Source organism: Plasmodium fragile (genome assembly GCF_000956335.1).
Source record: "Plasmodium fragile strain nilgiri unplaced genomic scaffold supercont1.23, whole genome shotgun sequence".
In the NCBI taxonomy this organism is placed as follows: domain Eukaryota; phylum Apicomplexa; class Aconoidasida; order Haemosporida; family Plasmodiidae; genus Plasmodium; species Plasmodium fragile.
In genome coordinates, this window is record NW_012192603.1 from 295276 (window position 1) to 321250 (window position 25975).

General features: G+C 38.0%; 5 protein-coding genes across 5 annotated transcripts; 3 read left to right on the forward strand and 2 right to left on the reverse strand.

The window, feature by feature from the left end:
• Positions 1–1005: 1005 nt before the first annotated feature.
• Positions 1006–4016, forward strand: AK88_02418 (uncharacterized protein; the record flags this gene model as incomplete). The annotated part of the gene is made up of 6 exons (XM_012480049.1): positions 1006–1076; positions 1238–2005; positions 2132–3053; positions 3251–3418; positions 3542–3820; positions 3966–4016. 6 exons carry the CDS (start codon positions 1006–1008, stop codon positions 4014–4016), a joined length of 2259 nt encoding a protein of 752 aa, XP_012335472.1.
• Positions 4017–4499: 483 nt separating this feature from the next.
• Positions 4500–5879, reverse strand: AK88_02419 (uncharacterized protein; the record flags this gene model as incomplete). The annotated part of the gene is made up of 1 exon (XM_012480050.1): positions 4500–5879. The coding sequence occupies one exon, from the start codon at positions 5877–5879 to the stop codon at positions 4500–4502; it is 1380 nt and encodes a 459-aa protein (XP_012335473.1).
• Positions 5880–7491: 1612 nt separating this feature from the next.
• AK88_02420 (uncharacterized protein) lies at positions 7492–13851 on the forward strand (the record flags this gene model as incomplete). The annotated part of the gene is made up of 1 exon (XM_012480051.1): positions 7492–13851. One exon carries the CDS (start codon positions 7492–7494, stop codon positions 13849–13851), a length of 6360 nt encoding a protein of 2119 aa, XP_012335474.1.
• Positions 13852–14501: 650 nt separating this feature from the next.
• On the reverse strand, positions 14502–15936 carry AK88_02421 (uncharacterized protein; the record flags this gene model as incomplete). The annotated part of the gene is made up of 2 exons (XM_012480052.1): positions 14502–14644; positions 14796–15936. The coding sequence occupies 2 exons, from the start codon at positions 15934–15936 to the stop codon at positions 14502–14504; spliced, it is 1284 nt and encodes a 427-aa protein (XP_012335475.1).
• Positions 15937–17069: 1133 nt separating this feature from the next.
• Positions 17070–24962, forward strand: AK88_02422 (uncharacterized protein; the record flags this gene model as incomplete). Its single annotated transcript, XM_012480053.1, has 2 exons — positions 17070–17165; positions 17325–24962. The coding sequence occupies 2 exons, from the start codon at positions 17070–17072 to the stop codon at positions 24960–24962; spliced, it is 7734 nt and encodes a 2577-aa protein (XP_012335476.1).
• Positions 24963–25975: the final 1013 nt, after the last annotated feature.

The following is a 25975-nucleotide window of genomic DNA, read 5'->3' on the forward strand; positions in this document are numbered from 1 at the left end:
ATGCCACGTATCCCCCTGGTAACAACTACGGTTCGTTTTTTCTTTCTATGTTCCTTCGTCTGTATATCAATTCTTATTTTAGCATTTTAATAGTGCGGAGCAATGTGTATGCGCTGGTCTTTGAACAGAGGAGACATGCGAAGGTATTTCATCCTGTTGGGATATTATTTTTGGGAGTATCACTACCATTGGTGTGCCCCCATTTAGCAATTAGGCGAAACTGCAGTGAGGGAATGAAGTGTGGGAAAAAAAAAAAAAAAAAAGCTCCCCGAATGTAGCAAAAGGATATGCAGGTGTGTAGTACGAAACATGAATGTTGCAGCTGCCATTTTTTTTTTTTTTTTTTCCTTCACGCCACAAAAATTGCTTGTTGGGGAAGGTGTAAAATGCTAGGTAGCATAACGTGGAGATAGGTCACATTGCACAGGTGGTGGCGAACCAAATAACGAAGCACTAATTTTTCAAAAATGAGATACGATGGGAAATTGTTCCTTTCCTACTTCGCTCCTTCTTCACAGGACTAATCCGACTGACTGCATAAATTCGTAAGTTAATTGTGAGAGGAACTCCCATTTTTTTTTTTTTTTTTTTTTTAATTTCCGCTCTGCAGTGTGTTTCGTTGTTTGTGTAAATACTTAGATAGTTTAAGCGTAAGGTGATGGCCATAAGAGGGAACAAAAAAAAAAAAATAAATAACATAAACACACAGCATATGGTATGGGACATGTGGGCACATCGCGTAGGCCGTGTTTAGCTGTATAGGAGTGAGGTAGAGGGGGACAGTTCTCCAGTTTTATGGCGCAAGGTAGGAGTTATGAACAGCTATGCCACATGACCTTTACGATATTTACGTATTAAGGGCGTCAACTTCACCCAGGTCTACACGTCCGCTTGGGGGTAAGCCTTTACGTTTTCCATCCCATTTGTAGTTTCCAAATAAGCTTGCGTTGTCGCTCTTGCATTCTGCACATTGCCATTGATTTTATCTGCCCAATTGAATTTATCATGGGGTTTTCGGAGAACCCTAAGTTTTTTTTGTTGGTAAAAAAGGTTTTAAAAAAGTGGAAATTTATAGGGTAAGAGGGGAATAGCAGATATGTCTTCGTGTCGCATTGCGTTTGCGCTAGGCACGTGCACACCCATGGTTACGCTAATTTGTACATATGTGTATTTGTGCAAATTTTTTTTTTTTTTTTTCACCCCCTGCCGATGGCTCCCTTTTTCTTTCCTTCGGCAGAACCACCGTATCCGTTGTAGGGTTCGCTTACCTCTGCGTGTTCAACAAATTTAGCAAAAAGGCCGACCTAGACGCGCTGATTTTTTCACAATTCCCAGGAAATTCCAACTTAGACAAAACTCATGAGGACTTTCTAAACGAAACGAGAAGATATTTTTCGAACAACGGGTTCAAGGAAGATATAATTGACTTAATAAATGAGTACATCAGAGGTATATCGCCGTTTGTTCAAACGGTGAAGCACAGGATTATCGCAAAGGGTGGCGTAAAGGGCGACATACTGGTCAGCACAGTTCCGTGCAAATTTTGTAACAACATGGAAAATATAATTGTTGTGATCAATTTCGATTACAAGGAAAGGAAAAATTTTCATTCCATTTCAGTTGGTTTAACGTTAATAAATTATTTTCAAAGCTGCAATTATATGAGTAAGGATATTATATTTTTGTTCACCAACAAGGAATGGCTATATTCTTTAGGGGTGCAGAAATTTGTGGGAGATTTTTTGTATAGTAATGACGTAAGGAATGGCAGGAAGGCCCTCACCAGATCGGCCATCATAATAGAATTTGATTCTGTGTACCCTTCCCATATACACATAAATTATGAAGGCCTAAATGGGTTGCTGCCTAACCTGGACTTTATCTTGCTGCTGACCAATGAGCTCAACTACTACAACATTCCTGTGAAAGTGGAATCTGCTCACCATGCGATTTTTGACATGGCGTTGGAGAGGGGCTACGAGAAGGGGCACGTGTATTTCTTGAGGTAGGTTGTGAGTGCGTAGCAATGTATTGGCCATGACTGCGTTTATGCATATTAGAAGACATGAGGGCGCCATACTACGGTTGTTTCACATTTACCCGCCTTTTTTTTTTTGTCTCCCCTGTGAAGGGAAAACATTGCAGCCTTCACCGCCGCAGGCGTGAGTAAGATCCCGTTGAAGAATAAAATGCTAAATTTGTTCAACTTCACTAAAGCGATGGAAAGTTTTATAAGGAGCCAAAGCAATACCCCAGAAGGATTCTGTCACTCGTCCAACTTTTACTTTTTTGATACCATCAAAAGGAGGGTTCCCATCAGTGTGTACTGCTACAGTGTGTACTTAATATGTGGGTACGCCATTTTGAAGTTACTAAAAGGTTCCATTCTACGCAGCTACACAAATCTTTTGGTGGGTCTGTACGGGTATGTAAAAACCATTTTTATAATTTCCTTTCCTATATATTTATTTTCCACGAATGATAAAATTTACGAGGTGCTGAGTTTGAAAAAGAAGCTCCCACTGTGTACAGAATGGCACCCAGATCGTTACGAACATTACGTGGAGATAGCTAATTACTGGTGGGAAATTCTCGTTTTGTCAATCATAGTGGCCCTTGTTTTTAATTACGTAATTTCCTGCATGGTTAAAAAAATTAGTAAAGTGAATAAATATGAGAAGGTTCGTAAAATTGAGAAAATTGTCCTTTTATACAAGGTGAAAAAGTTGAATAATAAAATAAACAGTACAATTGGGATAAGCCATTTTTATGCCAAATTGGATAATGAGGAAGTTTTAGCTAGCTGGGGCGATTTTTCTAAATTGACTAAACCGAAAATTGTGCATAGTGATGATGAGGAGTTTCTTCGCGGGAAGGAAAACAGAGCGCTGGTTAAGAAGCTACAAGACGAATTGGATGAGGTGGAGAAGACGTTACAACTACTCGGTAGCGGAAATGTTTTGTACATTTTTAATAGCTCTGTCGCGCCGTATTCTTCCATAATGAATTGCATGAACTGTTTTTATTTCATTTTTGTTGTTCTCCTGTCGTCGGTAATGGGAAAAAAAGAGGAGCAATAAAAGGCGGGGAAGAAACTACCGAAATGGTCTTTTCCTATCCGCCCATGGCATTACGCCTGGAGCATGGTGTATATACCCCCTTTTCTGTTCATATCACTGTTATTTTATCAATACATTTTTTTCACCCTTTTACGTTTTCCTGTTTGCCTCATTTGGTTGCCCCCCTGCAGCTGTACAACTGGTCCTACTCAGCCCTCTTCAGCGTGCTCTTCGTGATACCCGTGTGTATCCTCCATAACGCAAAGACAAGTCGGAAGAGTGTGATTCACAAGGGCATCATTTTGGCTTTCATTGTGCTAGGACTAGCGCTGGTGTATCCCTACGAGGGCTTCATTCTGGTATGTCGAGCCGCCCAGAAGCTGCGAAGAAGTTGGACGTATTCAATTCATGTGTTTTTTTTTTTTTCGTAAACTTCTGATAGACACTACACATTGTCCCTTTTGGCCACTTCCCTCCTGCAGAGCGCAAGACACAAAGTGATGAGGCACCTAATAAACGGATTTGCAAAGTGCCAGAAATATTTGGCAAAATCAAAATTAGCGGACACTAAATACTTTCCAGACTTTTTGGAATTCCTGTGCTCGAACAAAATTTTCGAACCTCTACATGTAAATAAATATTATTTAAAGAATCAGGACATCAAATTTAATTACAGCAATAATATTAAGAACGAAGTTTTACTAAATCTGTATAGCATGGCTAGAAACCATTACTGTGTTGGTTCGCAAGTGTATCCCCTTGTATGTTTCACCTTTTTTCCCGTTTATTTTTTCATAATGTATGTTTTTTTTTGTTAGCCATTGGAGTTTTGTTCTGTTTTTATACATGTTTAGCTTTTTTCCCCTGTATGGGATATGCACCCCGAATGGTTTCCTCCGTTTGCAGACCATGCGTGTGTATGGTGCTTTTTGTAATTGCTGTGTGGATCAACTTTAGTGGTGGAAGTGTAGTGTGTAGAGTCAGCATCATTGGCTACACCCATTCTGAGTTAAAACATTTGTTCATTTTGTCACCTGTCCTTGGAGCATTTGTGGGAGCTATTATAACAAACGGTGACGCGATTTATTTACAGTTTCGTTATTAACAAGAAGAATTATATTGGGGGGTCCCATTTAACAGAAACAAATGGGAAGTTCATTATGAGCACTTTAAAAAAAAAAAATAAATAAATGAAATACTAAAAAAAATTTCCCCCTTGGGTAATAAGGCAGCTGCCTGCAAGACGACATTTTCGAAATGGAGTGAAGTCGTCCTGGCAACTGCGGGAACATGAGTGGTGACGAATCGGCGAGGTGTTCCACTGAGGTGGGACCATACGGTGGAATCAGACGGAGAAGAACTTGAAAAGGAATGCATCACTGGCCCATTATGCACAGGGAGAATGGCGGATGTGGATGTGTGTGGGACGGAAGCACTATGCTAAACTGGGGCTATTTTAAGCATAGTGCAGTTTGTAGGGGAACTTCCATCGGGCCCTACCTTCTTGGGAATTATGTTTGTCGAGTTAACTATTAAGTCTATGTACTGCACACTGTTTTTTTCATTCGAAATTTCATTTTTCCTTTTTTGTCTTTTATCATGATCATTGTCAGAAAAGAAAAGAATTTTCTTGCGCTTCCTTTCCTTTATGATATTAGATTGGTCTAGGCAGTAGGATTTGTTTCTGTCGACATCTCTGTACTTGTAAATTGAAGTGCTTCTGTTTTTTTGTTTTAAATTTTGCTTCCAAGTGAGAGGGTCATTTTTGGTTAGTGCATGGTTTTCATGTTGAGATGAATGGCTTTTCCCATTTTTGCAAGTTGTGTGATCGGGTACAACTTGGTCTAGCCTGATAAGATGAGAAGGTGACCTACTTGGGGTGTCAAACGAATGGGAGCGCCTGGAGCAATCATGGCGGTGGTCGTGTAGCTGATGGCGCGGCAGGCTGTTATTATCAACACCTAGCGTTGCATTTTTTTCCTTAAATTTATGATAAAAAAATAATTTTTTTTTTTCTGCCTTTTTGAGCAATAAGAAGTACTGTGTCTTCTCGGCGTCCATGTGCTCCATATTTTTTTTTAAGGCATCGACTTGGTTGGACAAGACTTGGTTTTCATTTTTTAATTCTTCTATTCGACTTTTTAGAACTTTGTTCTTTGACTTGTTGAGCATATTTTTGAATTGTGCTTCTTTATGTAATTTATAAAATTTTTCACACTTCAAATTTGTTTCTGTGATTTTTTTTAAATATTCGTTTAAAAGAGTTTCGTAAGTTTTTATTTTCTGTTCAATGTTGTGCCTATTATTTTTGCTATCATGTAAATGTTGCATTATGGCTTCTACCTTTTGATTAATCTCTGCGTACATTTTATTAAGTACATTAATATGGTTTTGTGTGAGCATTTTTTTGTTTTCTTTTTCATGATTATTATTTTCTTTTCGATCATTTAGTTGTGATTTATATTTTTCATTTTCCAATTTGAGTCCTATAAGTTCTGTTGCTTTTAAATTATAATTTTCTTTTTCCTTATTGAGACAAGAACTGAGTACGTCCATTTCTGTTTCTAATTTTTTAATTTTTATATCATATTCAAAATTGTAATTTTCCATTTCTTTGTCTTTTTTCCTTTCTATATTACTTACGAGTTGTTTATATTTCTCTATTTCATTTTCCAGTTGACAATTTTTGAGTTGTACTTTATTTAATTCTTGGGTGAGAATTTCTTCCTTCTTTTTTGCCTTAACATATTCCTCACAGAACTCGCTTAGCAGAATTTTACTTTCGGTAAATTTGAAGAAGACCTTTTCTTCGTCGTTCATCTTTTTGTGTGTGTGAGAAGGCAGCCACGGATGAAGCGTGTTAAATTTTCCTAATTTTGTTTATATTTTTTTTTTGGGGGGGGGAGAGACCCCTTTTTGCTGCTTTTGATCTGCACGGGTAAAGCTTCGTGGGTCAATTGTCCATGGGTTTGTACATAGACCAATGGGGGAACAATTTTGACAATAGGAAGGAGGATTTCCTTCGGAGAGGGACTCACTGTGTGTGGGGGGTTGTGCTATGTTGTTTCGCTTCTTACGCCGGAATGGGGCCAGCCCACAACGGAAATGATTAACTATCACGTGGCGTACCTTCCTACGATGAGACGGATCAGCATGGATCAGTCTTATTCCCCCTGACGCGACGGAAAAAAAAGACTCTTTCTTTTCAAATGTGGAGCTGCGTATATAATTTGTGTAGAATGAAATGGGTCAACTCACGTGGCTATAAAAAAATGTGACAATTTGTTTATCAAAAGGAAGGGGGATATTCCGCTGCAACGTTCTTTTATCTTTTAATTTGAAAAATCTTACCACTCTGTTGGGACAAGTTGTGCCGCTATTTTTTTCCCCCGGTGTGCAAGCAAATTTGCATACTTGCATACTTTTAAATGTTATTTATTTTTTCTTTTTTTTGCGAATTTGTAGAAAAAGCGTTTCGAAGTGCGGTGGGACTTCCCCCCTTGTGCCAAAATATATGCCGTGAAGCTGGGCCCTTTTTTAAACGCGCTACAGGAGGCAGTACATTAGTCGCGTAATCGCGTATGCACTATAAAAGGGTATGCAGACGTGTATTAGCACATATGAAGGCCCCGACAAGGGCAATTTATGGAAGGTACATGGTCACCCCCATGTGCCCATTTATGCGTACGCATATGTATATATATTGGTGGTGAAAGGGAAAGATATTTAAGGACGCATTTTTCCGCTGATACTTCAATGAGTATGAAGGATTTCTCGTTTCCCACTTTCCAACCCACCCCACATGGGGCATACAAATTTTGAACATAAAAAAAAGGAAAAATTAATTTTGACATGGGAAAATGTTTTAATAAGCATAGCTTAATGAGATATTAATTTTTTTTTTTTTTTTGGTTAGTGGTTGTGTTCAGGTATATTACTTATATGTGCATATATATGAACCCCCGTATGCATGTAGCTGAAGGGGTGGTGAGTGTATATATGTTTTCGTTGGAAAGCTTTAATGGGAAAAGGCTGACAACGAGTCACATACGCTCTCATTTGCTTGTGTATTTGAGTCAAACATAGCATATGGAAGGCCACAAGAAAGCTTTACCTGGAGGTGTATCTGTATGTGTACGTTTACCTGTAGTTGTAACTCCACTTGAGCCCCTGCTTCCGTTCGTTATAAAGGCAATTCTTCCAAATAGGAAAGTGAAGGAGGAGCGCAGTTGGTGAGTACAGAATTATTTCACCTGTAAGGACACAATCTGAAAAAAAAAGGAGCTATCCGAAGTGAGGCCCCTGTGTACACACCGCCCTCCGCCCCCTCCCGAATAGCATGAATATGAGATGGCCCAGCAGACAGAACCGTTAAGAAGCGAACGAACAGAAAGGTTTTTAACAAGTACATAAAAATTCATATAGACGTATAATGAAAAGGGAACTGAATGAAAACAAACCAAAGGGCAATGTTAATAGTGGTGCTGCAAGTAAGGTTTTTAAAGAGAAAAAGAGAAAAAAAGAAAAAAAAAATATTTACTTTAACAGCGCAAAGGGTGTGTTTCTGAGTCAGGACTACGAGGGTACAATAAACACAGGTGCAAACATAAATGCGAATATAAATAACCTAAATTATGGCCCCGTCCATGGAGACGAGAGACAGGCACTTCAACAGAACCTAAGAATTGACCCCAGAGCGATAGGGGAGGGCGGACCTGTACATGGATTTGACCAAGGGGTAATAATAAACAATGCTACAAATAAAACTAGAAAAGGCATTTTGCAAAATGTGAATATTTCACCAAGGGGGAACAACAATGGTGGTAAATATTTTAAGACAGATGTGGGCACAGGGACTAACTCCTTCTATGTGAAAAATAAAAAATTAAAGAATGGAAGGAGTGGCCTGGGGATGGATAGGAAGGTTTACAGAGGTGTAGGAAATGCGAATGACGTAAACACTGGGCGGTTCGATAATGAGTCTGCCTTTAAGGGGGGAGGCATCGTTTCACTTGATGGAGGAGTGGGAGCAGGAATTGATAACAGCTTGATGATAAGTGCAAGCACTTTCCAAAGTGCAGGTGGAACGAATAATAGAAAGGCACACCATGTTAGAGGAAACATCAGGGGTGGGAATAATCCCCCCCAAAGGAATAACTACCGACTCAATAGCGGTCTGTACTATGCGAAATCACCCAACAAGCTAAACCTGGCCTACACACATCAGATTTACAAAAATAGAGCCAATTTTTATAATAAAAAATATTCTAAAAATAACAAAATTGGCCATAGTAGTATGACTGGTCAGGTAAAGAAAAACGAGTTTAATCCTGTCCCTAATTACAATGTCAGCTTTGGTAACAACGTGGACAGTAAATATTTGTTAGATAATAATGACTCTGGACAGGGAGATCAGCATTTGGAGGATACCTATTTTGATTTTTCAGGAAATGAGATGAGTGCATTTGAGGGGGGTAGGGATGATTTGGGTGCCCCATTCGATATGGGTACCACTGAGCGTAGTGGCTTTTTGGACACTGCCAGCTGTAGGGGTGAGGAGGAGGAGGGTTACTCTCATTACGGGGTTTCGGCGAACAGCATCGGGCAGGATGTCAGCGAGTGTGGCAATTGCGGTAGGTGCGAGAGTTGCACGGGGGTTAATCTGTATAGCAATGCGACGATGAACGACATTTCAGGAAGGGAAAAGTGGGAGGAACCTAACATTTCTGGGTCAAATGTAGAAGCAGCGGATACAAAGCGGGTGGAGAAAATTAACCAACAGATGCTTAGCGAGCAAAAGAAAAAAGAGAAAGAAGAATTTGCACAAAGTTATTTAGAGAAAATAGTAAAACTTTTGTCAGACAAAGTAAAACGTATGCTAACTGTGACAGATAAGGAGTGCATCCATTTGGTGAGATCCATTGTTGAGCTCCTACAATGTGTAAAGAAGATAATAACCTTGTCCGATCACTGCCTGTTCCACTACAGTATATTTGGTATCGTGTTAAATATTTATGCCCATATATGTGTGAAGATGTTTGCACAAAATGACATTTTAAAAGTAGAGAATTTGAAATGCCTGGTATGTATGTTCGAAATCCTGATAATGATTAGAAGAGATTCTTTCAACCTTTCGTATGCCTTTTTTACATTTGTAAATTATTTGAAGGGCAACATGGATGGGATTGATATACTAACGAAGAAGAACTTAAAATATACCAAGAAAGCTGTGAATAATGACGAGAAGATATTTTTTAAAATGTTAAACTCGTTTGTAACTCTGTTTTCGCTTTGTGCTGAAAGCCAGAGTACCATGGTCCGTGTGGAGTCCCTGAAGTCATTTTACTGCGTGTTGGGCATGTTGAAAGGGAAGCGCGCGGAGGATGAGACTTCTTTGGGGGCATGGGAGGGGCGAAAGACGGTAGATAAAGGGGTAGAACGGGAAGTAGCGAATGACGTGGGCAAACTAATGAAGAACCGTCTAGGCAATACTGTTATGGACAAGGTAAAGGACAACTCACTCGGTCAAAGGGAACCGATTGATGAAGCCACCTCTGCAGTGTTTTCCCCGTTGAGCAGAACCCTAATTATGGGAAGCCTGGTCGGCAAAAAGAGCACCATGTTTAGGGGACACACCACGGGGAAAATGATAAACCTGCAAAAGTATTACTTGAGTTTTTTTAGAAGCAACTACATGTGCTCAGAGGTGTACACGCAGGATGGCGGCGATGCAGGGAGGAGAGACTTTTCCAATAAGCAAAGTGCTCAACAGGGGTATGCTTCCCAACCCAGTTGTGTGAATACAAATATGGGGGCGAAAAAAGAAAACGTTAATTTGCATAAAGCCAATGTGAAGAATATACCAAATCAGCAGTGGGGAAAGAATAATTGGCGCGAAAATGGAACTGATGTAAATTCAAGCTGGACAAATGACCAAATTGGAAACAACAGGAATGTAGAGGTAAGGGAGTACAGAACAAAGAACTCTATTTTGTTAACAAATTTTGAAACGATTTTTAATAGCGATCCCAGTAATGGTTGGTTGACGAACAAAATAGACGATGAGGATGAACAACACATTTTGCTCTTCATCCTTAGGATTTTCAATTTGTTCGTGGACATGTATCAAGATAAAGAGATATGTGAAATAATACAAAAAAACATTGTGTTCTTTTTTAATCACATAGATGTGCACATATTTAGTTACGTGACTTATTTGGTTAGCAAGATTTCGCATATCATTCCAATAAATAAAAGTTTTTTTAATAAATATATTTCTGTCCTTTTGAAGAATTTGAATAAGGAAAGGCGGAAGTTTATATTCCTCATGCTATGCTACAGTGAATACGAGAAGAATGGTTTGTACGTTGTGTTGAATTTACTGAGCAACTTGTGCATTTATAATTTTCATTATAAGACGAACACCCACTTGATGGACTTTGAGAGTATATCTGATGATTCTTTGAGAAGGAATTTGGGGGAGGAGAACGACTGTGCGGGTGGTACAGGGGATGGGGTCGCTAGTAGCGGAAGTGGCATCCGGGGAGGTACAGGTAGTAGTATCACAGATGAATACAATACGCATCCGTCACTTAACCCAACGAATGAGGACTCCTTTGGCGAGGCGAAAGATTACAATAATGTTAACGAGCATGAGGTGTATCTTGTAGATCACATGATACACAACAATGAAGAGTGGTGTTCTGTTTACTCCGTTTTGATTGTACTGTCATTTAAATACCCGAGTTTGATTTTTTCTTTCTTTTTTAACAAATTTGGAAAAAATTTTGTACAGAACTGTGATAATTGTGTACCTCATTTTAATTTGTTCGATTGGTCGAACAGATTTGGGTACTACATATCGAGTGGTGTTTTGAATGCCGTTTTGGAGGGACAGACCCAGGTTAATTCCCATATGTTGAGTGTGATAAGAAGTGCTGCTGGTCGTGTTGATGGTGAGGAGCAGGACTATGAGGGAAGTCGATCGAGTGAATTTTCGGGCACCAACGAAGGGGACGAGAAGGATGGGGCTGCGTTCATAGATAACAGGAGGGGTAAAACGAATGAAACGACAAAAGTGTGCAATACCACCAGTCAGGTAAACCAGGTGGATACCAATTTCAGAGCGGGTAGGATGCAAAGCCTTCCATGTAAGGAAGAGGTGGCACTTGAATTACTAACCCATCAAATGTACGCCTTTTTAGAATACCCGCACTGTGTCCAACCGAGCATATGTGATCGAGAATGGAGTTTTTGTTATGTGTACATATCTAGTATCCTTAACCTTTTGTTTAACAAGAATGCTTCCTTTTTTGGAGAAAATTGTTTTTTTTTTAAAAAAAATATATGGCACTTATTGCACGATCGATCAAATTTAAAGACACACCACTTTTTGGAATATTTAGAAATGTTTAAGGATTCAAATTTTAACTACGTGAATGAGAGTAGCGAATTGGTGGGTATGCTGAACTGTGTGTTTAACGCCTCGGAGGAGGGTACCAAATTGGTGGAGAAGCATCAGGAGGTGAGTGAGAAGCTAGAAGAGGGAGTCTCTTTAGGACGACATTTAATGGCCAAATGGAGACAAATGAACAGCAATATGAAGGTCGCTTCGTGTGGAGATGAAACAAAGGATGACCCGGATGGAGACTTAATACATTTTAAACAACCCTACATGAAATATTCTCGCCGTATATCGGACATGATAGAGGATCAGATGGCTAGTAATCTTTTTTTTCAAATTATGTTGAGGGATTTTTACCCGCCGAATGATCTGCCTATTGGACCCTATGAGGAGTATTTGCGACAAATTAGTGTTGAATTGATTTCTGCTCGGTTAGTACAGCAGGAGAAGACGGGTTTCAACCATTTGTGCTGCTTCGACAGGGGGGATACATCATTGAATGATCTCTTTTTGGGTGACGATCGGTTTGTAGAAACGGTAACCGACTGCTTGGAAGTGCCATCCTCTCATCAGAGTGTAGCGAATCAGGGGGAACTTTCGAACAGCAGCGTAGGGAAGGAAAGACGAAGCAGTTTTGCGCAACACCCTGGGAGTGGTAGCCCCGTTGGAAAGGATACAACTGTTGATTTGTCTATCACGTTTGAGGAAACAAGTAATATTCTCGATGCGACTATTAAGAGGAATGAAAAAATGGAGCAGAAAAATAGGAAAGACTTTGTCTGTTTGGGGGACAAACTGCATTGGTCCATTGAAGAAGGGGATGACCAGGGCATTAAACACGCTAACAATTTTAGAGCGTCTGAACATAATTACGGTGAAGACAAAAGAGAAAAAATAATTCAGCCGCATGGCTTGAGTAACCACGTTGTAACATTGTGTGGAAGCGGTACAGAAGGAGGTAAGAGGATGGAACGAGGAGACATCTTACAAAGGCGAAATGTTGCAGAGTTTAAATTTTTGAAATCCAAAATAAAAATTTTGCATGATGGAAAGAAGAATGGAATTCCAAGGCGAGAGGAAATTATAAATTTTGAGACGAAATTTCCGGAGTATTTTTACCATAAAAAGGTTATCAATGTAAACCATAAAATAAACAAAAAATTGATTAAAATTTATTACCTGTTCAGTGCAAATTATTTTTACACAAGAAATATATCGCAGATAATTCACACCATCATAAGTAAAATCTACGAGGAGAATTTTGTTTTGTTTAACACTTTGAAAGACTGCTTTTACAATTTTACTCAAAGTGGTCAAAATGTATGGAACAATTTTGAGGTTAAGGAGAATAATTTTTTTTACAATTTTATGTGTAAGGGGAAGAAAGGAAAGAAAATTAAAGCTGTGGATTCGATGGAACAATTTAATCATGTATTAGTTGGGGTGGATCAACTGCTAAACGGAAAAGACAACAAAAATGCGAATAATATATATTCAGTAAACGTTTTATTAAACAAGATATTAAAAATTATTTTAAAACATTTGAAGAATACAAATTTTATAAATTATAACAAGTGTTTGAATTTTCCTTTTCTTTTTTTGTCCTTTTTTGATATAAGAATTAATTTATCCCTCGAAATTGAATCGTCTCCATTTTTGGAACACATCGATAAAGGGAATTTTAAAAATGTCCTCTTAAATTTGCCTTACCATGTTAGGTACTTTTTTAGTAGCTTATTTTTGTATATAGAGTATGAGGATATTTTCCTTGTGAATAGGGAGAAGTGCCAAGTAGGGGAGACTCCTTGTCCGCCCAGCACTAGCCAATGCCAAAGCAGGCGGCACAGGAATAACTTGACAACATACAATTTTATCGTTGAAAATGTTCTTGCGGAAGATTATTCTCTGAAGAATTTAAAAAATATGAGCAAGACAAACAAGAAGGAAACAAAGAATTCTCTGTTCGCAAAACGAAAAAAAGCAAAGGTGGAAATTTCAAATGTGAAGAATACCTCCGACTTTGAACTGGAGGACAAATATTTGAATGAGCACAATGGTAACGTAGGAAAAGAAAGCAAGGAAAAGATAAAAAGGCGAAGCGATCCATTGAAAAAAATAAACAAATTGAATTATCACAAAATAGACGTTAGCGAATGGAACGTAACAAGTTTCCAATGTGTAGGTGACAGCCCGAGCGGTTGCGCAACACCATTTAGAAGTACGATAGTTGTTGAATTTAAGAAAAATGTTCAAATTAATTTTGATTGCTCTTCCACTTTGCCCGTTAAGTGCAAAATAAACTTTTGCTATTACCACTTGGAGGACGACGCGTTTTGTTTTTTCCCTCTAGCCAAGGCTAAGCATATTTACGTGCATCCGTCGCAGTGATAAGCCCGAAAAGGGTCAAAGGTAATGCGATGGCCAAGCGGTAGCAAAATACTTCACTTGCTGCGTGATGAATTAATGCTCGACTTTGTTTTGTTTTTTTGAGACGTGTGCATGTTTAGAGGACCAGTTTGATCATATAATTAATCCCTCTCCATGTTTCTTTTTTTTTTCGTATTAAAGACAATAATTCGCCTCATTTTTGCGTTTGAATTTGTTTAATATGTCAATTTGTTCCGATTCTGCTTTCCTTTAAAGCGCAGTAAAATTTCCCCATTTTTTTTTTTTTTTTTTTTTTTGTTACTTTTTTTATAATATGTAATTGGAAAATTTCTGTGGCAATGGTTCTGTTCCACCATTCCGTCATTAACTCGCCTACCCTGTACTCAAATTTTTCCTTACTTGTCCTATAAGCGAACTGCTTCAGTTAACCTTTGGACGAGGGGAAGGGGTCATATAAAGACGTATAAAACGCGTTGTTTTTCAAGTTTGATCATTTGAGAATTATGTTTGTGGACTGTCTTTTTGGAATGTACACTAAAGGACAGAGGCGTGATTAGGTAGGCCTGTGTATTGTGGTGAAAAGTGCACTTGAGCCGCTTGAGCAGTTTAGGACGTTTAAAAAAGAAATGTACCTTAGCATGGGAATCCACTTAAAAACGGAACTTTCCTACTAAATTATCGTTGTTGGCGTTTTTCTGAAAATGGCTGAAGAGAAAATCCTCACTTGAGCTAGACGTGCAGTTCGTTCTCGATGCATTGTATGTGTGCTGCTGTTTGAGTGCGGGGCGTTTGGCTAAAGAGAAAAGGAAATATAATATCATATGAGGGAGGTGTGCTTCTTTTTGGTGGTGTGAACATTCATAAGTTTTATCAATGTACACACAATTGGAATGTCCTTAATTTAATTTTTTTTTTTTTGTTTGTACTACCTTTGTAAGTATTACCATTTGTGTTGCTAATCCCTCCTGAGGATTTGATGGAGTGTCGTTCTAGGTATCCCATGGGAACGTTCGCTCGCTTATCGTACATTTCGGTAGTATCCTTCCAGCGTACCGTTTTCATTTCATTTAAGGAGAGAGGATTTTCGTTTTTCCATTTTTTTCTTTTCGAAAAATAAATATTTTTCGTATATTTGGATCTGTTCATATTTGTCCATTTATGTCTGTAGTTTTTTTTCTGCAATTTGGTGTCTTTCTTGGTAACTGCCGCTTGGGTTGCATATACATTTTTGTTTCGCGTCCCAGGACAGGCGGTTGTTGACGGTTTATCACTCCTGCGTGTGTTAACCTGAAATGTTTGTTCCGTGTCGTATGTTTTTCTTTCATGTGTATTTTCATTTTTTTGATTTAGCAGTTCAAAACTGGAATATTTTAGTGAATTTTCTCCGCTGAGATTTGGATTATCTTCAGGGGGAGCTTCACATCGGTTGGCACTTTCCTCATTAAAAACGTCATTCTTAGTATGAGATGTTTTGTAGTATGAGCTGTTCATATTTGCATAGTCGTTAGATTCGTATGTCTCTTTAGTAGGGGAATCTTGTTTTGCCTCTTGGAACATATCCTTAATGTATTTATTTAAGCCGTTGCAAAGAACATTTTTAAAATTTTCAATTATTTCTTCATTTGGTAGCTCAACCTCTGGGTTGTGCTTCTGGTCATTAATTGTGCCGCCTACATCTTTTGCCTCTTGGCTATATTGACGTAAAGAATAAATTCTCTGTTTGGTATTTTTAGAGGGCAGTGAGATGTGCCCAGGGGCGTCATTTTTATTTAACCTTGAGAACATATTTTTAGTTTTTTTCTTTTTCAAAATGATGTCTATGTCGTCTAGACAGTCATCCGAATAAATGGATTCGCAATTTTGGTTTGGAAGTTTCTCGACCTGCTCAAAATCTGAATTAACGTCAGAGTGTTTTTTCGTGTCGTGTATTATTTGGTTGATAGTTTTCTCTAACTTGTAGTATACATTTTTTTGCCTGCTCCTTTTGTTGATTAGCTCTTCTAATTGTTCATCATCAGATGGGACGATATTGGAAAGGGCATCATAGTAATAGTTGCTATTGCATGGGAATGGGAGGCATTTCATTTTTCTGTTTTTTTTTTCTTAGACAGTGTGTTGGTTTGCATAATGGTGATGCGGTGTGGACAGGTATTTTGCAATGTGCTCACTATGTTATGAGTAGCTAAATAACAAATGGGGAGAAACAAATAAGTCCAAAGAAAAAAAAGGCATGAGCTGATTAAACAAATAATTGAAGAGTTAAACAAGAAGATAACATAAAACAGAAAAAAAAGGGTGGAAAAGAACTAAACAATAATTATCAGACACTTCGGCGGAATGAAACATTTTTATAAAAGATTTATTAAAAAGGAGAAATAATTTTGTGAACAGAATTCCCGAGGGGACTGTTTTTTTTTTTTTTTTTCCTCCTTCCCTTTATGCAATGGCTGTGCTTGAACTTTTCCCTTTTGAAAATTCACAGGTGAGATGTATACGCCAACATGGGAAATAATTAAGAAAAGTACAAAACATGAGACGACCATAAAGATGCTTTCTTGTGTGGGAATTATTTCTCACGCTTATTGTAGGAGAAGTAGAAGCGTATGTAGCCCTCAGGTATGTACACTTTTTTTGCGTCAACAACATAGGCGATTTTTTTTTTTTTTTTTTTGTGAAATTGAAAAGTGTAACATGGATTAATTTCCCGCATATAGTTTTATGTGCACAGGTCGCAATTTCGAACTGAGGGTGCCTTCATGGAAGAGGTAACATCAAACGGTGTTTTATTTCATTTTGTTTTTATTTTATTTTTTTTTCTTTCACAATTTTAAATTCAATCTATTGCACAAGTCAGAATTACGAGTGCTTGGCTTTAACTTGTTCAATTTTGGCAAAATGTTTTTCTCATTTTTTGTTCCTTTCATATATTTTTTTCCTGCTTGTAGCAAATGTACGTGATGATTCCCGTGCCTCATTATGAAGTTCATGGGGAGCAGATTTAAGATGGTGATAGGGGTATGCTTAAAAGGGAAGGCTTCTTTGTATGATTACTTCGTTGATCTTTTTTTTTTCTCCATTTTTTGAAGCTAACATATAAGTGCAGGATGATAAGAATTGCATAAAATAAGTGGATCATTTTTTAGATATTTTTCTCCTAACCGAGTTTGCACATTTTTCCGCTTGGTTTTTGTTTTTTTTGGCCAAATTTTGCTCCAAAAATGTCAGACGGGGAAGTCAAGAAAAAGAGCTACGAGGATATTCTCCTACATTTGTGCTTGACGAAGGATGACAAGATTAAGCCTGTCTTGTATAAGGTAACGTTACGTGGCGTTTGAGATGGGTGTTTTGTGGAAAGGGATATGTAGCTTGATGCGGCATCATGTGTTGTCCATTTTGTTTTTTCTTATACTAGATGGGTTGCAATATTATGTGGTAACTTTACTCGTTATGCTTTTTTTTTTTGTTTTTTCCAGTTCATCCCCGTGCTGCTGAACGAATTGTTAGTTACCGAAGGGACTCCTCCTAAAACACTGATAGAAATTGTGAGTCACTGTATTTTGAGATGCAAATCGTTTGAGCGGATTGACCTGCCCTTGTCGGACATAGTGCGGAATTATTTCCAACACGTGGGCAAAGCGAAGGGGAATAGAATCCTATATAACAGTACCTTGTCTATATTTTTAGATATCGGTTTTAAGAGCGTAAACGATGGAGAGAAGATAAAATGTCAAAAGGCGCTAATTGAAAATGGGGCCGAGTTATCAGCGGACAGGGAAATGGGTATCCTTATGATGCTAAAATTTATCGAATGTTTGGAGATTCTAAATGACGAAAGGAATAAGAAGGAGATGGAGGCATACTTTTCAGGGGAGGGTAATAAGGAAAAGGTTGTATTGGACAATCAGCTTTTCCAGTTCATAAAACACATGAATGAATTTTTGGCAATACCAATATATTGCAAAAATGTGGAGGAAATAAAATTTCTTCCAAGTGATGTTATTAAGATATATAAGGATAAATTTCGAAATAGTAAAAATTACTCGGTGCAAAATCATATAAAAATGAAGAAGAATACGCTATACTTTTTGAGTAGTTTTGTGTGCAATCACAATCTGAGTTATGCTTCATACATTATTTGTTCTACTGAAAAGTATGACGAAATTAAGGAGTATGCCAATTCGCTGCTACTTGGGAAGAAACGATTTGTAAATTTTAATGACATCCATTTTATAGCCACAAATTTGGACATAATGAAATATTTTGATAATAATATGTACCCAGTGGAGTATGTGGTAAAAGTTTTGACCTTATTTCTGAACAGTTCTGAGATAGCTATCGATGGGGAGCACTTGCACTCGTTGATGAGTTATATATATTTTTTGTTCTTCCACTTTGTTCATGATATGAAGAACATCCATTTTGAGACAGAGGTTTCCAAGTTTCAAGTTTTGTTCCATGACAAAACAGAGTTTTTAAAATTTCTAAATCGGAGTGGATACACCATCATCAGGCTAAAAAATGAAGATTTGAAAAAATGCCTCTTCAGCTTAATGTTGTTTATTCTGGAAAAAGCTCCAAATGAATTTTTGCATGAGTATGTTGAGTGCATTTTCCACCTCATTTTTTGTTACCTCAAAGGGTTGGATGAGGAAGGAACGGATGCAAATCATGATGGTAATGAGAATTACGGGGCACTTACAGATATCTCTACTATGATAGATAAATTTTTCGAAAAGCTTTTGAAGGAGGACAAAATTAATATGACCGTGTTGGGAAGGGCCTACACTTTGGCCTACTCCTTCTTTGACAAGCTGAAAAGGTTTAAGAGGAGGAGCAGCGAATCTTACATACAGCACAATAATATAACCAGAGTACTATTAGCCTTGGAGAAGTACTTCCAGAGGTGCATGCAGGTGGCGGAAGTCCAACTAACGGAGACGTTTGTAAATAGTATGGAGCAAAATGAGGAATGGCGTGACCATATGGGTAACTCCATTTCATCAGGACAAAATGGACTGCTTGGATTGAAGGGGAAGAAAAAAGAAGTTGCTCCCAAATATAGAAAAGACATTCGAAAAATAATAGCGCAGAATGTTGAGCATTTATTGGACCAATTTGTTACGTTCGTAGATAACTCGTTGTTAATTAGTGTGGTGATGAAATGGGCCGTTAGCATATTTGCCGCGGGGAGCTGTGAATGTGTGTACTACCCACTGTTGTTTGAAAGGAGTAGTAACGTCGTTTTGTCAGACTTAGCAAGGGATTATTTGAAAGGTCAGAAGAGGGAGAAGACAATTTCATTTGACGAGTACACCTTTTTTATTTCCAAAAAGTTGTTTCGTGTGAAGGACGGTTGTGTGGTTCGCCTGTGTGATGCATCTTATTGGGGGGTCAGCGGCCAGGATAGTTGCGTTGATAAGATTTGTGACGGGGAAAATTACGACGAATGGAATTATGACGAAGGAAATTGCGAAGAAGAATCATTAAAGTACAGTCAAATAACGGAACCCAGCTGGGTTGACATACAAAATACAGACCTTGGTATCGAATATGTAAACACGCATTATGCAGAGTATAGGCTAGACCAACTGCACAATCTGATTGAGTACTACAGGAAGATAACCTTTTTCCCCTTCTCTTACGTTGAAAGTGTCTATTATGCCCTGTTGATACTGGACCTGTTTCTAATGGGGACGGTAAATCGTGAAAGGAATATTAAGGAGGATTACCTAATTGTGTACTGCTCCGTTTTTACGCTGATTTTGAAAAAGCTACGTACCTTCCTGAAGAGAATCAAAAAGGAAGAAGTAGACTCGAATATTAGGAGAGAACAATTTGAAAATTTGGAAAAGTGCGAGATGGGGCTGTACACCCATTTGGTCATATTAGCAAAGACAAGAATGCAGTTAATTTTAAGCAACATGCTGTACGTAGGAAATCACAAGTTGGTAAAGAAGGCAACAAAATTGTTGGTCAAAATATATTTGCTAGGGAAGGGAACGGATGGGAACTTATTTGACGACCTAGTGATTGGCTTCACTGCAGAAAATGTGGAAAAAGTAGCAGAACAATCAAAGGAGGAGAGTCACGTACTATGCGCACATATGTATCTATTTGGGTATTTAATAAAAAAGGAAAAAGAAATTGATGAGAGGTATTCCAAGGTTGTAGAATTTGTTACGAATTGTTTACTTCACACACATCATAACTATGTGAAGGAAAAGAAAAGAATTCAAAACTCCGATTTGTTGAGGTACTGTTTTAAGTTCCTCCGTTTGGTGTTTTTTTCGAGACACTTTGTGTATGCGTGGCTTAAAATGGTAAAGGAAAGTAAGTACTCAGAATTGCCCCAGGGGGGAGAAGATTGCGCTGTTCAAATGGGATACATAGTGGAGGTCCTCATGGAGATACTGAAATATGCCAAAGAAAATTTAAATAGCGCTAATATATGTATAGTGAAAAATGTGTTAAGTGTGTTAAGCTGCTTACCCACGCTCAGAGATGACGGGATAAATGTTATTCTAAAGGAGGATATAAAGGAGTCCTTCCATGTTGATAATTTACAAATTCAACAACTGTATGGTCGTTACATATCGCACATGATTCTACGATTAGAGAAAAGTTATGCGGATAAGATAGCATCCGATTTTTTAAGTTCCATTTTGGATCACACGCAAAAGAAGGCAAATGATGAAAACAAATTTCTGTGCATAATATTATGCTATGTTATAAATTACAACCCATTTTTGGAACACGTTAGGAGGAACTATGCATCCATAGAGGAGTTTTTCATTTCGTTTATCAAATTAAGGAGCGATGTATATTCTGAGTACTGCTTTGTGGGGTTAAGCAGTTTGTTTTTTGCCCTTTCCGTTCAGTGTATTGTAGATATTAATGATGTGGACAATTTGGTGAAAATACTTTGGTTTTTAAAGGGAGGAAAAACGAGAAGGGGGAAAAGCACATCTGTTAAAGAGGACAATGGAGTAACTATATTGTGCAACGATGCAGAAGAGCTTGCTAGTACGAGGAACATGGAATCCTTCTCAAATGTTGCAAAATTTTCGAAAGATAAAAATATGCTTCTAAGGAAGGACCGAAAAATGAGTTGCAATATTTTGGAGGAGGCAAAGTATTATATTGATGATGTATCCATGTTGGGAGAATCCACGGGTAGAATCCCTAACAAAGAGGAATCGGAAGAACAGGCGACGTTAGAGTGTAAAACCCGGAGCTCCATCGGTGTGTCTATCACAATGGTGGACACGGAGACGATGGAAAAATTCGCCGAAGGGGTATACCGCAGCTTCAGTGATGCAACTGAAAATTTGTTATACAAGACGTATTTTAGAAAGAAGGAAAAAGAAGTAGATAATAATTTTATAAACGAAATAAAGAAGTTTGAAAGTAGAAAAGACTACGTCTTGAACAATGTGTATGATTATGTTAGTAGCGAAAGGAACATTGAATTAATTGGGCATTATACATCCCTGGCCAGGCACTGCGTTAGCTATGTGTATGCCTTTCTGTTCATGCAGTACTCTGACTTGGCGCTGTACAAGTGCGACAAAAAAATGAGGGATTTTTTCACCCATGACGTGGAGAAATACGGCGCTGGAGAATTGGACATATATGGAATGAGTTACTTGTTGGGTAAATTAAAAGGGGGGAGCAACAACGACCAAGATGGAAGTAGTTACCAGGTTCACCCGTATAAGTTCGCGCACTACTCAAGTGTGGACGATTTTAAGAAGGCTAACAAAAGACTGTGTAATATCGTAAAGGCCATTTGTAAGGAGCTGTTAGTACGTGCTATAAAAGGGCGACACGAAATAATAAAATTAAAAATTTTTCAATATATACCGGTTGCGGACGTGAGTAGGACTATGAAACGGGTAGAGCGAGAGTTCTTACAAATGAATTTCAACTCCACCGATTCTGCTTGTGTGATGGATGCTCTGAATACAGAGCTGACCACCTTCGTCGCGGTTAACCATGACGAGCTAATTAACGATGCCATGTTGATTTTCGTAACAGATATTCTTAAGAAGATAGACTTAAAAATGTTTTGCCAAAAAATTGGCTCCTGTTTGTCCTTCATTTGTGCCGTAATTGAGTCATCCCTGATGAACAAGGAAATATGCATAACCTTTTTGAATACATTTAAAAGTGTGTGTGTTAGGTTTTTTACCGAGTTCAGTAATCCACAGAGGGATAATAACGTCGGTGGTGGGGGTAGCGGATTATCCACTTTGAGCAGTGTAGGGAGGACTGGAAACCAAGTGGGAACTCGCCCAAATGGAGAAGCATACAAAAAGAAGCTGCATAGTAAGAAAGAAGAAGGGACTCCTGAGAAGGATCACTCACAAGGAGATAGCCACAAGAATGAAATATTAGAAAAATTACTACAGTATTACGCAAATTTTGAAAAGAACAAAAAAGTAGAGTTATATTTTAGAGACTGCCTAAACAGTTGCATTCTGTCATCAGATGGTTTGAGATTCGACGTCAAGGCGTTGCTGCAATTTTATATACACAACAGTGAAAAGGTGGAAACAGATTATACCGATCTGGCAATACCAAATGAGGGCAAGGATGATAACTACACAAAAAAAGAAATATTTTTTGTCAAATTAATAAAGTACAATAATTTAGAAAAGGAAAAAGAAATTTTAGAGAAAATAATCAGCAACTATGCACATGTAGCAGACATCGAAGAGAGTGTTAAACATATTTTTTCATTTTTATTTGAAGAAAATAACGTGGGTAAGTTTATGTTAAATTGTGTTTCTTTTGTAATTGTGAAGTTACTAGACAGGTACGAAGTGTTACTAAAGGGTAATGCGTTTTTAAATGTGCAATTTTGCATCACAGTTTTTTCCACCATTACGGAGTTTATTTCAAAGCACTTGTGTAATTGTTACCTGTCCAATTTGAATGACCTGGTGTACTACCTGGTGCACAGAATCCCATTCTACCATTATGTAAGGTTTGTGCACTGTACATTGCTAGGTGAGAATTTCGAATCGATTCGCAATATAAGGGATGCGCAGCAGGCTAGAAATTATTGCAGTGAAGTAATCCTTTATTTGCTGAAGAAGAAATACCTTCTCGATTTGGATGATGAACATATTTTCAGGGACCAAAGGAGAGTAGGTGATATAAAGGAGTACGAAGATTTAAAGATGGTTCATGGTGTGAATTGCCAGGTGAAAGAATTTATCAGTGGAGGCAGCTTCAAGGCGAAGGTGGAGCAAGAAATAGGAGGTCCACCATTGGGTTGTGAAGATAAATACTTGGAGCATGCTGGGGCGTCGAACTGTCTTCCCCTTTTAACCGTAATAGGTGAACTGGTAAGAAGCCCCACTATAGTCGAGCCGCACGTAGTTTTACATGAGGGGAATGATGGAGAAGAAAGGGTTAGGATGTATATTGAAAAAAAATTAACATCACTTGGGTCGAACGACAATGTGGTCATCTCAGCACATGTGCGTGGGGCAGTGACTAATGTTCTTACAACCGAAATTGTTTCCGTGTGGGAAAAGGAAAAGGAGAAGAAAAAAATCTTCGAAGAAGAAAATAAAATGCTGCTAAAAAAAATGGAGTCCAAATTAATTGCCACAAGTTTTATAATAAAGAATATGAAAAACGTTGATAATAATTATTATAAAGATGTCTACGAAATTTTACAGAAGAGAAACATTTTTCACTTTTACAAATTTTTTAGTGATTTCGTAGAACAGTTCTACACCTTCTTGGATTCCACCTTTACGAAAGATAAGAAGGCATGCTTTACATCGATAGAAAAATTTGTCGATTTCTTCATTGACATGTATAAGTGTGAAAATTGCGACCAGTTGGAACAAGAAAATGTAGAGAAATTTTTAAATTTGTACTGCAAGATAAGGGACTTGTTTAGGGTGGCCAGAAATGGCCAAGGTGATCTTTGCTTTTTTTCCATTTTGGCGCTTTTAAAATGCCTTACTTTTATGTTCTTCCTTTTGATTAGAAGTAAGGCGAATGGGAAAAAATTGGAAAAGGTGTCCGTCAACCGTCAAGTAATTGAAAAAGTGGTTTCAGTTGATGAAGGAGAGATTTACAGCATGTTCAATGACATTTTGGACGCCGTTATGGATATACGAGAATTTGAGCTTTTTCAGCACATATACCTATTCCTTTTTAATATTCCTTCTACTTATTTGGAAAATTTAAATTTTGTAAAATTATACAAGTGCGTCCTTTTTTTTATAAATAAATACTTCCATAGCTGTCGTGAGAGTATCGCTAATTATGATAGCAGCTTATGTGTCCACTTCTTTAAGTTGGGGATGTGCCTGTTCTGCTATTTTCTGTCCAGGGAAAATGACATGAGGACTTGGCTGCACCTTTTTAATTATCAGTATTTAAACAGGCTCTTTAAAATGGATCACCTCCATAACTTTCGATTCGAAACAAATGAGGAGTATCGGCAGGAGGATATAGTTAAAGGTATGCGCTTTGAAGAGGCCGTGGAAGGAGAAGGTGGTACAAAAAAATATTGGCGATGCGAGCGAAGCAGTCTGGACGATTTACAGAAATGCGAACAAAGTTTACTCCCAATCGGGCAAGAAGCGTCTTTTTCCAAAGACATAGAAAAATTCATATGCCTCTTATTTGAGATTAGCAAGGATAATGTGAACATTTTAGCTGTACTGAAAACATTTTTTCAATTCCTTTTTTGTAACAGAATATATTTGCACCAAATAGGTGAGGTAGACATGTGGGAAAAGGTATATAATTATATTTACCTCTCCATTGTGAGAAACAAAGCGAAGAAAGCATTTGATCATTTGATGGACATACTGAACATACTTTTGTGCATGTACAATTCTTACGGTTATGAAAATGAGCGCGATAAGGAGATATGCTTGGGCATAAGAATTAAAGAATTTGGTTTCGGCCTTTTTGATGAAACTGAGAAGAGTGATAATGTGAGCTCTGGCTTGCCCACCTTTGTGTTTATCACTTTTTTTAAGATACGAGAAAAGTCCAAGTTGTTTGTATTTCCCGACCACGTTATTCAGAATTTGCGGTATTCCATAATGCTCAATTACCCGCATTTTTTTTTGTAAAGACTGTGTGGGGGGGTTAATTCCCCCAACTGTTGTTTTCTATGACCCACTTCTAATTGCGTGTAAATGGTTGTTCTTTCCTTGTAGACACCCTCAGATATTTGTTTCGCCCCCTATATATATATGTGTGTGTATGTATGTATGTAGGTATGCATGTATACTTCTTGCTGCCCCCTTTTTAACCCTAGTGTGCATATGCGTGGTGCATTTTGCAGATACGTTTGTTCCTCTTAACATTAACCTTATGACGCTTTTGCGAAAGTCAAACAGAACATTTGTTGGTATGTAGTACTGTTTAAACTGTGATCCAAGTGGGTGATCCCGTTTTTTTTTTTTTTTTTTTTTTTTTTTTTTGAGCGTTTCAGCCCATGCTTGTGGGATAGAAGGTGCAATCGTTATTTTCGCATCATTTCTAGTGGTAAGATTATGCAAAGTACTATTTGTGTGCCATTCGAGTAGGCCTTATGCCATCAGTTTGATATGAGAAATGGTAGCAAGGTCAGCGGTTTCACAAGAATGGAAACTCCGCGTAATGTTAGAACAGACCCCGTATTAATGGACATGGAAGACCAGCTGTGTGGACATATTTATCCCTCACAGTGCATATTTTTACGCACACATAAACGTGTTAGCAGTGCAATTATTAGCAGCTCTAAGTTTACACTGTATTGGGACGTGGTGCATACAACAACTTACACAAGGATGTTCCTATATATTGGGAAAAGAGCTTATTCGAAGTGGTAGCACATACGGGTTTCTGTGTAAGACGGGGACGTAGATTTCGTGGGGGAACATCTTCTCACGTGTGGTAGCCTTTGGGGTAGATAACACTTTACACGTTTAATATGCTTCCATACGGAGGGTTTTTTTTGGCGGACTTGTTACAACGCACCATTCATCTCATTGTAATTCATTGTTGTGTGACCACAATGTGGTTGTACGTTACCAGCTAGGGTTCACAGCTGCAGTTATTCGCCTTTGATGAAGCGGAAAATTGACCAACCAAGGACTTT